This window comes from Eptesicus fuscus, chromosome 16 (assembly GCF_027574615.1).
Source record: "Eptesicus fuscus isolate TK198812 chromosome 16, DD_ASM_mEF_20220401, whole genome shotgun sequence".
Lineage (NCBI taxonomy): Eukaryota > Metazoa > Chordata > Mammalia > Chiroptera > Vespertilionidae > Eptesicus > Eptesicus fuscus.
Genome location: NC_072488.1, coordinates 60406485 through 60419107, shown reverse-complemented (window position 1 = coordinate 60419107; position 12623 = coordinate 60406485). Strand labels below are relative to the sequence as shown.

Below are 12623 nucleotides of genomic sequence, written 5' to 3'. Positions count from 1 at the left end.
ACTTGCAGCCATTATGAAAATAGTATGGACTTTCATAAAAAAAATTAAATATGGAACTGCCATGTGACCCAGTGATCCCACTTCTAGGCATATATCCTAAGAAACCCAAAACACCCATCAGAAAGAATGTATGCACCCCTATCTTCATAGCAGCACAATTTGTAATAGCTAAGATCTTGAGACAGCCCAAGTGCCCATCAGTAAATGAGTGGATAGAAAAGCTGTGGGACATTTATACCATGGTATATGTAGCAATAGAAAAGAAGGATCTCTTACCCTTTGAGACAGCATGGAGGGAACTGGAGAGTATTATCCTAAGTGAAATAAGCCAGTCAGCGAAAGACAAGTATCTCATCATCTCACTTATTTGTGCAATCTAGGGAACAAAATAAACTGTTGAACAAAATAGATCTAGAGACACAGAAGCATGGAATAAGACTGTTGAATCTCAGAGGGAAGGTGGGAGTGGGTGGGTGGGAAGTGATCAATGAAAGAACTTGTATGCATATATGGACACAGACAGTAGGGTGGTGGAGGCCTGGAGTGGGGTGTAAGGGCAGGCTATAAGGGGCAATGGGAGAAAACGGGACATAAGTAATACTTTCAACAATAAATATTTTTTAAAAAGACTATACCTATTATGAGAGTGTATTGAGGGTTAGTGTATTTCAACAGTAAAGATTTATTTAAAAAAGACTATTATGATAGTGTATTGAACTAGACAAGAGTGAAGCCAGCCAGCTAGAGATAAAAAATAAAAATAAAACAAAATGAATGGGTTTCAACTAGGATCATCTTACATTTACCTGATTAAGTTTTTAGGGATCAGGAATGTGACCGAAGTCTGGCCTAGGGATATCTTTGCAGAATAGGAAGTACGGAGGAAACATTTAGCCTATGGAAATTGATAATTATGCTATATAAGTGGTTATATTCATTATGTCATCTACATATATATAAGCCTAAGTGACTGGCCAACCATTCAGCCGTCCGACTGGTAGCTATGATGTGCACTGACCACTAGAGGGTGATGCTCAGCACAGGAACTGCTGAGCTGCAGTGACTTGGCAGTTGCGGTTCTTGGGTTAAGCACCTGGAACCAGAGAGGAGGGAGCCCAATTCCAGGGTGTGTCACCTGAGAACCACCTTCTTGCAATCAGGCACCCCTCGGGGGATGTCAGAGAGCTGGTTTAGGCCCGATCGCTTCAGGCCAGGCCGAGGGACCCAACCAGTGCACAAATCCGTGCACTGGGCTTCTAGTTAGATACATTATCATCAGTTTCAATGCCTCATCCCTGTCTCTTTACATCTTTACAGTTGTTTGTACCTTTTGAGAAAGGATGTTAGTATTATTCTTGAAGTGTTAATTTTAAAAACTTTTGCCTTTTTCTCCCTATCTTTTAATTTCTAAAGTACTCACATTCCGACAGATACTAAGAGCACACTTAATGGTGCTTTCTTATGTAACACATCAGGGATCCTTTTTATTTTCAGTTCTGTTTTATGTTGTTTGTTATATATTTTTTTAGAAATACACTAATAACTTTTGGGTTTGCTTCTAGAAAAACTGATTGCTTATCAACGAGAATTTCTTGCTTTGAAAGAACGTCTTCGGATAGCTGAACATAGAATCTCACAGCGCTCTTCTGAATTAAGTGCCATTGTACAGCAGTTCAGGCGTGTAGGAGCAGAGACAAATGGAAGTAAGGACACATTGAATACATTTTCAGGTAAAAAGTATATTTTTAGTTTTATAAGAAGATTATGTTTTCAGAGGGTTATGTGAAATATTTTATTTGAAAATTATAGAGTTAGCTTATCAGCCAACATTTGTTACCCTTTTTAGAGAGATTAATCATCACAGAAAATTTTCTATTACGGTAAATTATAAAGCAGTTTTTATTAATTTAAGAGAGTAATTAGTGGGTTAAAATTTAATTGTGCAGGTTTCATGATAATAGTGTTTTATGTTTTTAAAATCATATTCAAAATGAGATAAAAATGTAACTTTGCATTTATACATGTTTATGTTGTGACTTGTGTGGACCTCACATGGACTCTGGAGAATCTTTGAGCTCTTTGAAGCAATTCATGCTCTTAGATCTGACTTATAAGAAAAAAAATATTAAGTTTTATAATGGGGACTTTTAGAGATATTTGACTTTTTTATCTGAGAACTTCTGGTTAGGATATGATTAGTGCCAATCATCTCTCTGTTTCTGTACCATTCTTATTCTAATAATCAAATTGATATATGTGTATGATCAGTTGCTTTAAAATTTACATACTATTTCAAGATTAATGTACTTTTAGCATAATCCGTTCTAATCCTTTACCATTAATTTCTCTTGTCTTAAGATTCACTACCTTACCTTACTTTAAAAATTTCCTGCTTAATCGTTTTCCCTTCTGATTATGAAATTGTATTATGGCACAGTAACATTTAAATTATGGAATGGTAACCTAGCTAGAGTGGCTCAGTTGGTTGAGCGTACTGAGTGGTTGCTGGTTCGATACCTGGTCAAGGCACATACCTGGGTTGCAAAGTTGTTGGGCACATACAGAAGGCAACCAATTGATGTTTCTCTCTCACATCAGTCTCTCTCTCCCTCCTTTCCTTCTTCTCTCTAAGCATATCCGTGTGAGGATTAAAAAAATAATAATATTAAAATAAAAGTATGGAATGGTATAGATAATAAAAATAAATCATAAGTTTTCTGCCAAATGATTTCAGTTAACTTTTTTTTTGTTTCTGTCTAGTCTTTTTTTATGAATATTTTTCTTCAAAACTGTTATTGTTATAGCCTGATTTTTACTCTTGAAATTATGTATTAGAACTTACTATGTCATTGAATAGTCTCCAAAAATACCATTTCTAATGGCTGTATAACTTGTCAGCTAACCATTTACTGTAATATATTAAACACTTTCTAATAATTAGGCAAATAGACTTTTCTGAGTGATTTTTCTGCCCCAGTTTATAGCTCTGTGATAAACATCTTTGCATACTAATCAATCACACTTCTGGTAGCTCTTAAGTTATTTTCATTAGATTATGCCTTTCTTAAAAACAAGATTTATGTTTTGATGACCATTCATTTTTAACAACACAGCACAGTGGCTGTAACAAAATAGATAATCACTAAATATTCATTGAATGCATAAAAGTTAAATTCCTAAAAGGGAAGTTATTGAATAACAGGACAGAGGTGTTTCAGGGTTTTTTATGTTTTTCTGAATAGCTGAAACATTTATCACATTATCACCAAAATTTAATATCATTATTTAATTTTATTGCAAAAGCATCTTTTTCACTTCAAATGGAGATCCCATTCACCAAAGTATGAAATTAGGAAAGAAAATTCTTTAGTTCTAGTTTTCATAAATTTTACTGCTGTATTTGTAAAAACTGCAACAGCTGTAGGTAAGGTGTCTTGTGCAATAATTACACTTCTGTGTTTCAGATAATACCCTAAAGCTATTAAAGGAGTTAACAGGCAAAAAATCTCTCCACGTGCCAAGTATTTATTATCATTTGCCTCATTTATTGCAAAATGAAGGAAGCCTTCAACCTGCTGTGCAGATTGGTAATGGAAGAACAGGAGGTATGTTTATTTGGTTTCTTATTGTGGTTGTACTGCTAGTCTCAATGTGTGTATTGGAGTATTACATTGTCTGTTAGAAGTTTGGCAGGTCAAAGAATAAAAATTATTTTTCTGTGCATAGTAACTTAGGACTCATTCTAAAGTTTATGCTGAGAGGAGTTGGACATTTTTCTCCATAGACCAGATTAGTAGAGCTGAAAAGGATAATGAGAAATCTAGTTCAAGCTCCATCTCTGGGCAGAAAAATGTTTAAACCTTTGTCTTTTTGTTGTTGTTAATCCTCACCTGAGGATATTTTTTCCCATTGATTTTTAGAGAGAATGGAAGGAGTAGAGAGAGAAACATTGATGTGAGACAGACACATGGTTTGGTTGCCTCTTGCATGCACCCCGACCAGGACTGGGGATGGAGCCTGCAACTAGGTACGTGCCCTTGACCAGAATCAAACCCAAGACTTTAACCATTGAACCAAACCAGCTATGGTAAAATCTTTGTCATTTTTTATTTTGAATATTAAAATTAATCCATATCTGACCCTCCCACAGCATTTGCAGTGGCAGGCTGCTGTCTTCCAGAGGAGGTGATAACTCTTGAAAGAATGTGTTCAGACTATGATTTAAGAAATATTTACAATTTAAGAAATATTTTTTAGAAGGTAGTAGATAAACAAAGACTAAGGAAATGTGTAGCATACTCAGAAGTATTTTTTTAGAACATTGATCATTATTTCTGAAGTTGATAATTGTATCTCTCCCTTTAATAATCACTGTTTAGGTAGATGCCTTAAACCATTTAGTGAATTTGTTGGTTTAGACTTCATTAATCATTAATAAAAATACTGAAGGAAAGTACAAGTGTTTTTAAAGTTATTTAAAACTGTAGAATCACAAATATATTCTTTTATAGTAGTCTGTTTTTATTTTATGAATGTGACATTCTGTTCCTTTTGAAGATACTTATTCCATCCATTTGCTTATAACTTTATCCATCTTAAATAAAATGAAGTCTTGGCCAACCAGCTTTCCTGTAGTTAACATTCTTTTTGTTGTTGTTGTTGTTGTTAATCCTCACCCGAGGATATTTTTCCTTTGATTTTTTAGGGAGAGTGGAAGAGAGAGGGAAAGACAGAGAGAAATATTGATGTGAGAGAAACACATTGATTGGTTGCCTCCCACCAGGGCCAGGGCCAGGGCCAGGGCCCAAGGAGCCTGCATCCACTTGACCGGGATCGAACCTGGGACCCTTTGGTCCACAGGCCGATGCTCTATCCACTGAGCCAAACCGGGGAGGGCCAGTTAATATTCTTATCAAGCTGACACTATATTTGGGAAATAGAAAAATAAGACAACTCAAAGAAAAACAAGAAAATCCTCACATTAACTTTAAAAAACAAACTTCCCTCCTTAGCCCTTAGGCAATAGTTCTTAACACTTAGAGTCACAGAACCCTTTGGATAGCCTAGGAAAGCTGTCAAGACGTCTACTTTAAAAATGCACACAGAAAAAGTAAATTTGTATATAACTTCTGGGATTTTGTGGAACCCAGAAACCTAGTTAGGGACTTTATACTAAGAACTTAACGTTTTTTAGGTTAAAGAAAAAGTGCTTCTTGCTAAAAATTCCGATCTTCAGTGGTCAGACTGATTAAGGAACAATACTCAGACCAGCTAAACTAAACCTTTCAAGGACTGAAGAGGGAGAATAGTGCTCTAGGCAGCTCCTCCTCCTCTAGAATTCTCACATCCAGAAGGAAAAACTGTCAGCCCACCCCACCACATTCAATCCTCCCACAACATTTGCAGAGGCCGGCTGCAGTACACAGAACAAGCAAGTACAGGTGGGTAAAGGGCCATCTTATAAACTAGGGTTTCCAAGTAGTTCAGAAAATTGACATCATGAATGACCTAATACTCAAGGAAATGAATTTGTAATTATAATATAGTTTAAAAATAATATATATTCTTAATTTTTATTTATTGATTAATTTTAGAGAGAGGGGAAGAGGGAGAGATAGAGAGATAGAGATATTAATTTGTTCTTTCACTTACTTATGCATTCATTGTATGTGCCCTAACTGGGAATCGAACCCACAACCTTGGCATATTAGGATGACACTCTAAACAACTGAGCTACTTGGCTAGGACCAAAAATAATATATTTTTAGAGGGAAGAGAGAGGTCAACTCATAACTGATTATTATAAAAGGATCAGCTAGAAATCTTTGTGTTTTTACTTGAATGGTTATATTTTAAATTTTCACATAAATGGATTGATAATCAGAGTAGACACAGCTGAAGGTCAAATTAGTGATCAGAAAAATTGAGCTGTGTAGTTCTTCCAGACTGCAGCAAAGAATTGGAGCAGACAAAAGTTTGAACATGTATCTAATAGGGATTTCAGAAGGAGAGAATGCAGAGTGAAGAGAGGAAATGATCAGATACATAATGAAGAACATTTCTCTGAGTCACACACAGGTCTTCAGAGGAAGGGCCTATTCAGTGCTGAGCAGGGTGGCTGAGAAAGACCCTCCATAGTACCTGCCCAAATGGCACATTGGTTGGTAGAGGACAGCAGGCCGTTCTTCACGTAATTGCTGAAATAAAAATCCATGAGCACCTGCTGTGTGCCAGGCATTTAGCCAGGTACTTTGGTATATAAAATTAGACGAGGTTCCTAATCTCGTGGAACTTCAAAGGAGAATGCATTAGTTAAATAATCAATTATATAAACAGTTGCATAGTTATAGCTTTAATTAGTGACATAAAGGATGCTTTGAGAATGTACTTAAAGGACATTTGATTTAATTAAGGACTATAAGGAAGTTTTTAAAAATACATTTGAACTGATACCAGTAAAATATGTAGTTCCCTGCTAAAGATGGGTGTATTTGCTTTGTATTTCTACTATAACAAGTTACCACAAACCCAATGACTTAATACAATACAAGTCTATGATCTTATAGTTTTGGGTGTCAGAAGTCCAGAAAATAAGTGGGTTGACAATGACGTGTCCCTTTGGGAAGCTTTAGGGAGGAGCCCATTTCCTTGCCTTTGTCAGCTTCTAGAGATCACCTGCATCCATTAGTTCATGCCCCTCCTTCATCTTCAAAGCATAGCATCTTCAACACACTCTCTGACTCTGACTCCCTTGCTTCCATTGTCACATTACCTCTCATTCTGACTCTCCTGCCTTCCTCTCATAAGGACCCCTGTGAGTACATTAGGCTCACGTGGGTCATACAGGATAATCTTCCTATCTGAAGACCCTTGATCATCTCTGGTGGGCTAAGGTAGGAGGGAGCAGTCAGGGATAGGACCTAGATTTCTGGATTATATAACTGGATGGCTGGTACTATTCATGTGATAAAGGACAACAAAATGTTTTGTAATATTAGTTTCGAAGACAAGACCATAAATTCGGGTTTAATTTTATGAGTCATCATTTGCAAATAACTGGTTTTTGAAGATACAAGGGTGGATGAGATCACCCAGGACCTAGAACTGAGGACCTAGAACAGTTAGTTTTCAGGAAAAAGAAAGATGAAGCCAACAAAGACAGAGAAAGTGCACCTGGACAATAGAGATAAAACTGTTGTCATGGACAATAAGGAAGGAAATGGGGAATAAATGACTAAAATCAAACCAGAGGAAACATGATAGGCTAAAAATATTTGATTAGCAATGAATATTGAAAAAGAAAAGCAATTTAGTTATAACTGAAGGTAGACTAGTAATTGAAGATTCAGAATGCCAAATTAAGATTGTTCCTAATTTTTTTAATCATGAAATAAATACTAGAATTTGTAAACTTCCCAGAAAAGTTGAAGAAAACAGAAATAATATCAGTTGCTATCTCTGTCAAATTATAAACACCATGAGGCAACAGCTTTACCTATCTTATAACTATATTTTAAATAGTCTAGTACATAATCGATGTATTATAGGTGCAGTTAATACCTGAATAGGAAATATTGGATCATTAATTACTGGGACAAAGAACTTAGAACAACCCTTTGTCTCCATTCCTGTTTGGTACAAAAGGATGATATGTCTATATTGTTCACATTGCTGCCATATTTGTTCTGAACTCTTATCCCTTAGAATACATACATTTTTAGATTGCAAGCCATAGAAGAACATTTTATCAAACAGGACCAGGGCAGGCTGGGTTATGCAGTAGTAATTAACAACCCCAAATCTCAATGGGTTAAGTAATACAGAGTTATTTGTTTATTTACTGCTCAAAGGACTTGTCCGTCAGGTTTGGCGGGGCTTTGTGCATCATTGGTCACTCAGAGATCCAGGCAGACAGAGCAGTCGGCATCTTGAACGTTACTGGTTGCTCTGCTGAGGAGAAAAGACAACTCTGAAGGCCGTCACACTGCAGTTCCAGGGGCTCAGCCCAGGACTTACCTGTGGGGATGACTCATTGTTACTAATCACACCCCTCCCACTGTTCTCCCCAACCCTAAGGGGACCAGGAAGTGCAGTCCTACCTGTGACCAGAAGTCTGGAAAAACTGTCTTTTTTGTGGTAATTTTGTGAAATACCACAAGCGTGGATACTCTAATTCTGAAAGCTTAGCTGAAATTAGTACTTTCATTTTTAGTGTTTTTGGAGTCTTTGAGGGCCTTGTTTTAAACTAAAGAATTTAAGTTTCAGTTCCAAAACAGTATATTAGGAGCTTCTCTAAACATGCCATCTAAACTTAAAACAGAAACAAAACAACTCAAGACAGTGGTAGGGAATAGAGGTTGCATTATAACTTTAATACCGTTTGTGTTTGCATACTTTGGGTCAGCATATATTTTTCTTTTTCCATACACAGAATCTTTGAACTCCATATGCGTTAACATTTCTTAGGAATGCTTTGTATCATAGATGCTATATTTTTAATCTGTGTTCTAAATAATTAAAATGTTTTTAATTTAAATTTTGAGGTAGGTTGAAGTATATGGAAATTTGCTTCCAGGGTAACTCATCCTGTCTTGAGGCATTTCAGAGTAACATGCTCAAAACAGTGTGTTCGTCTCAATAAAAGATCCCCCATCCACTTAAGTCATCCTTCAATCATCCTCTTCCTTTGCCTCTAAGCCCCAGGGGAAAGGGTCTTCAGAATATGTCCTAGCCCTGGCCTGGTAGCTCAGTTGGTTGGAGCGTTGTCCCGTACACCAAAAGGTTGTGAGTTCAATTCCCAGTCAGGGCACATACCTAGGTTGTGGGTTCGGTCCCCCGTCCAGACATGTGCTGGAGGCAGTTGATCTGTTTCTCTATCACATCGATGTTTCTTCTCTCTCTCTCTCTCTCTCTCTCCCCCTCCCTCCCTCTCCCTCCCTCCCTCCCTTCCTCCCTCCTTCCTTTCCTCTCTGTCTCTCTCTAAAAATCAATAAGCGTATCCTCTAGTGAGAATAATATATATCCAGCCACTCATCTCCATCTTTAAATGCCCTAATTCAAACCACCATCTTTTCCTTTAATCACTGCAATAGCTTCCTGATTTCTCCCAAAATGCTTTTACTCTTAACACTTTTGTTTCTGTTCTCCACAAAATTTGGTAAACTTTTAAAATTAACAAATTGGATAATGTCGCTCCCCTATTTATAGCTTTATAATGGCTTTCTCTGAATTAAAAACCAAACTTAAGGTTTCATGTGCAATGACCCCTAACTAGTGCTCTGAATCCAGGCTCATTCTGCTTTAGATATACTCTGTTCTTGGCTCCTTCTCAGTTATGTTAAGATCATTGTCTCTTCAGGGCCTTGCTGTTTCTTCTGGAATGTTTTTCCTCTGCTCTTTCTCATCACTAATTACCAGCTCACTTGATACCAGAGAGGCCTTCCATGACCCTCACTATCTATAAAGGTACCTCCCCTTACCCCCCCACCCACTCTTTCTAATATTGCCACATTTTAATTTGTATAGTACATATTACCCTCTAAGATTGTATTATTTTATCTTTTCTTCTAGAATATAAGTTCCATGAGGGTAGGGGCCTTATCCGTGTTGTTCACTGTTATATTACAGTCACTAGAATAATGCCTTACATTTAATAGGTGTTTAGTAAATATGTTCAGAAAAATGTAGCAAATCTCTTTTTGAGCCCTTGTAAACTCGTTGTCCCAAAATGGAAGAGAGGAATGTGAAACTTGGGCAAGTTCCTTGAATTATTTGGATCTTACAATTCTTATCTGTGGAATCATGGTGATAGACTTGTAGATCCATGATCTTTAACTTTCCCTCTAGCTTTAGAATTCTATGAATTTTAAGTATTTTATAGTATCTCCAATTAATTGTTAATACTTAATTATTTTAAAAATATAGAGAGTATTTTTCTATTGATGTATAATATGCAGTATACTAAGACTTCTTAAGAGGTGATATTTTTTAAAACTTTCTGGGAAATACAGTCCTACTGTAACACAATATATGCATTCCTAAAAAATTACTGCACTATGCAGAATTGTGCAATAAACTGAGAAAAATGGGATTAGGTTTACAACACTCAACAATTTTTCCAGTTACACATTAAAAAATATAAGAACTTAAAAATGGTAGCATAATTCTACACTTGTTACGTGATTAATAAATAGAAAATTGCTACAATAAACATGGTACTCTGCCTTGTAATAGATCTCAGGTTTGTGTGTTAAAATGGGCTTCAGAAGGCCTGCAGCTGGGAAACTCTGAGAAGTGGTGCAAAGGGAGTTCTCTGAAGTCTGGCAGGAAGTGGTCACACCAGGTGTGGATAGGCGTGGTCGTAGTGGGCAGTGAGCTGGGGCAGCTGGCAGCCAGCTGGCAGTGTGTGCATTTTGTGCATCTCTGCAATGCTCCTTTTAGTTTCCTGAGCTCTGTTCCAATAGGTGCAATTTCCTGTGAGTGTTTGTTCCAGAGGAGAAATTGCAAATAAACAAATGTGAAATCAGTGTTATGCTGAAATGGCTCCTTAATATACTAATCACACATAGGGACAAGTTTGCATTTCAAAACAGGCATAATAGTAGAAATGAAATTTTAGACTTAAAAATGGTTACATGAATAGTACAGCTTCCATATAACTTACCAGTTCCTCTAACCATTTACATCTTACATAACCATAGTACCATGATCAAAACCAGAAAATAAACATTGATGTTATATTGTTATTTAACCTTCAATCTTGTTCACATTTTGCCATTTTTTTAATTCGTATTTTTTTTGTTTGTTTCTGGATCCAGCTCAGGATCCCATATTTCGCTCAATTATCATATCTTCTTAGTCTTTTTCAGTCACGGACAGTTCCTCATTCTTGCTTATTTTTCCTGATCATGATACTTTAGAGAGTACTGACCAATGAGTTATTTTGTGATGTAGTCCCCTAATTTGTGTTTGTCTTTTGTTTCTTCATGATTAGATTGAGGTTATTCATTTTGGGCAAGGAAACCACAGAAAAGATGTCATGTGGCCTTCCCCCTGCATCATATATATGAGATTTGGGACATTAATTTTTAAAAATACATTCTTTTTTAGAGAGGAAGGGAGAGGGGAGAGAGAGAGAGATAGAAACATCAATGATGAGAGAGAATCATTGATTGGCTGCCTCCCACACACCTTCCACTGGGCATTGAGCCCACAACCCAGGCTTGTGCCCTCACCGGGAATCAAACTGTGACCTCCTGGTTCATGAGTTGATGCTCAACCACTGAGCCACGACAGCTGGGCTGGGACATTAATTTTAAAGATGTGTTTAGTGTTTCTAAGGTGTCACTTTTTAATATCGTTCATTTTTATCGGTTCTTTGACATTATTTCTTTTCTTATGGATTATTTCTTTCCTTAAGTTCTGTGAAAAAGAATTACAGTATTATGGGTAATGCCTTTCTATCCTTTGGTTATTTTTCTTTCTGAAATGTAGTATATTTTGATACCTCAATTATTTTCATCAATTTGAAGGGTATAATATTTTTGAAGTAGTGGTATTTTTATATATTGTCTTTGTAAAATCTTATATAATTTTGTTTCAGTTTCAATTGTAATGGGAATTCCTACTGTGAAGAGAGAAGTTAAATCTTACCTCGTAGAAACTCTTCATTCCCTTATTGATAATCTGTATCCTGAAGAGAAATTGGACTGTGTAATAGTAGTCTTCATAGGAGAGGTAATTATTTAATTGTTGTGATTTTTACACCTATAATCTATAAGAGTTAAAACTATAATTGAATATTTAAATATGCTTTTATGAGCATTTAAAAAATGTGAGTAAAGTTTAGGTAATATATTCTATCCAATGGTTAAATTTAAGTCTAACTTAATGTTTGCCTTAACTTTTTTACTGCAGCTACAATTCAGGATAATATTATACATAAGTCTTTCAGAGCAGTGAGTCCCTGTTTCTAGTTACAGAACCTAAATTTGGAGCTTTGCACTGGTGTTCTTTGGGAGTATAGAAAGCTGAGAAATGTTTAGCCTAGACATGGGTTTTATCATCTTGTTATTCTCTCGACCCCTTACTGTACTTTCAAGATGCAACCATCATCCATAATTGAAAAGGTCAAAATATCACAAGAATGAGGAATATTATATTTATTGTATTTTAGTTTCCTCAAAAGTTCTAGGGAAAGAATAAATCTTGAGCAAGTTTTTCATAAATGATGAGAAAAATCACCCTGAAGTAATTATTTTCTTAATTATTATATAGAATTTCAGAATGTGAAAGGATTTAGGACATCGTTGGTTCTGGCCCATTGATTCCCAACTTTTCAAGTGTTTCCCTATCTTTCTAAATGAAAATGTTCTTAATGTGTTTCTTAATACAAGAATAGAACAATTCTTATATTAAGAATTGTTCTCTAGAATAATAGAATTTAAAACAATTACAGAAATGTGTAATGAAAAATTTGCTGCTATTCCTCCATACAGATATAATAATTAAATATTCTGAAATATATCTTAAGAAATATTTCCTGCCTTAGCCAGTTTGGCTCAGTGGATAGAGTGTCGGTTTGCGGACTAAAGGGTCCTGGGTTTGATTCTGGCCAAGGACAC

General features: G+C 36.0%; 1 protein-coding gene across 3 annotated transcripts in view; it reads left to right on the top strand.

Annotated features, from left to right (window-relative positions):
* Window positions 1-12623, top strand: part of MGAT4A (alpha-1,3-mannosyl-glycoprotein 4-beta-N-acetylglucosaminyltransferase A) — a 78952-nt gene that overhangs the window by 29790 nt on the left and 36539 nt on the right. The window contains exons 3-5 of one of the 3 annotated variants that reach the window (XM_054727835.1): window positions 1563-1703; window positions 3465-3605; window positions 11603-11736. In XM_054727835.1, coding sequence (XP_054583810.1) covers window positions 1563-1703; window positions 3465-3605; window positions 11603-11736 — 416 coding nt within the window. Of the gene's footprint in view, window positions 1-1562; window positions 1731-3464; window positions 3606-11602; window positions 11737-12623 lie in introns of all 3 variants that reach the window. The other 2 variants (XM_054727834.1, XM_054727836.1) reach the window with 2 other exon arrangements.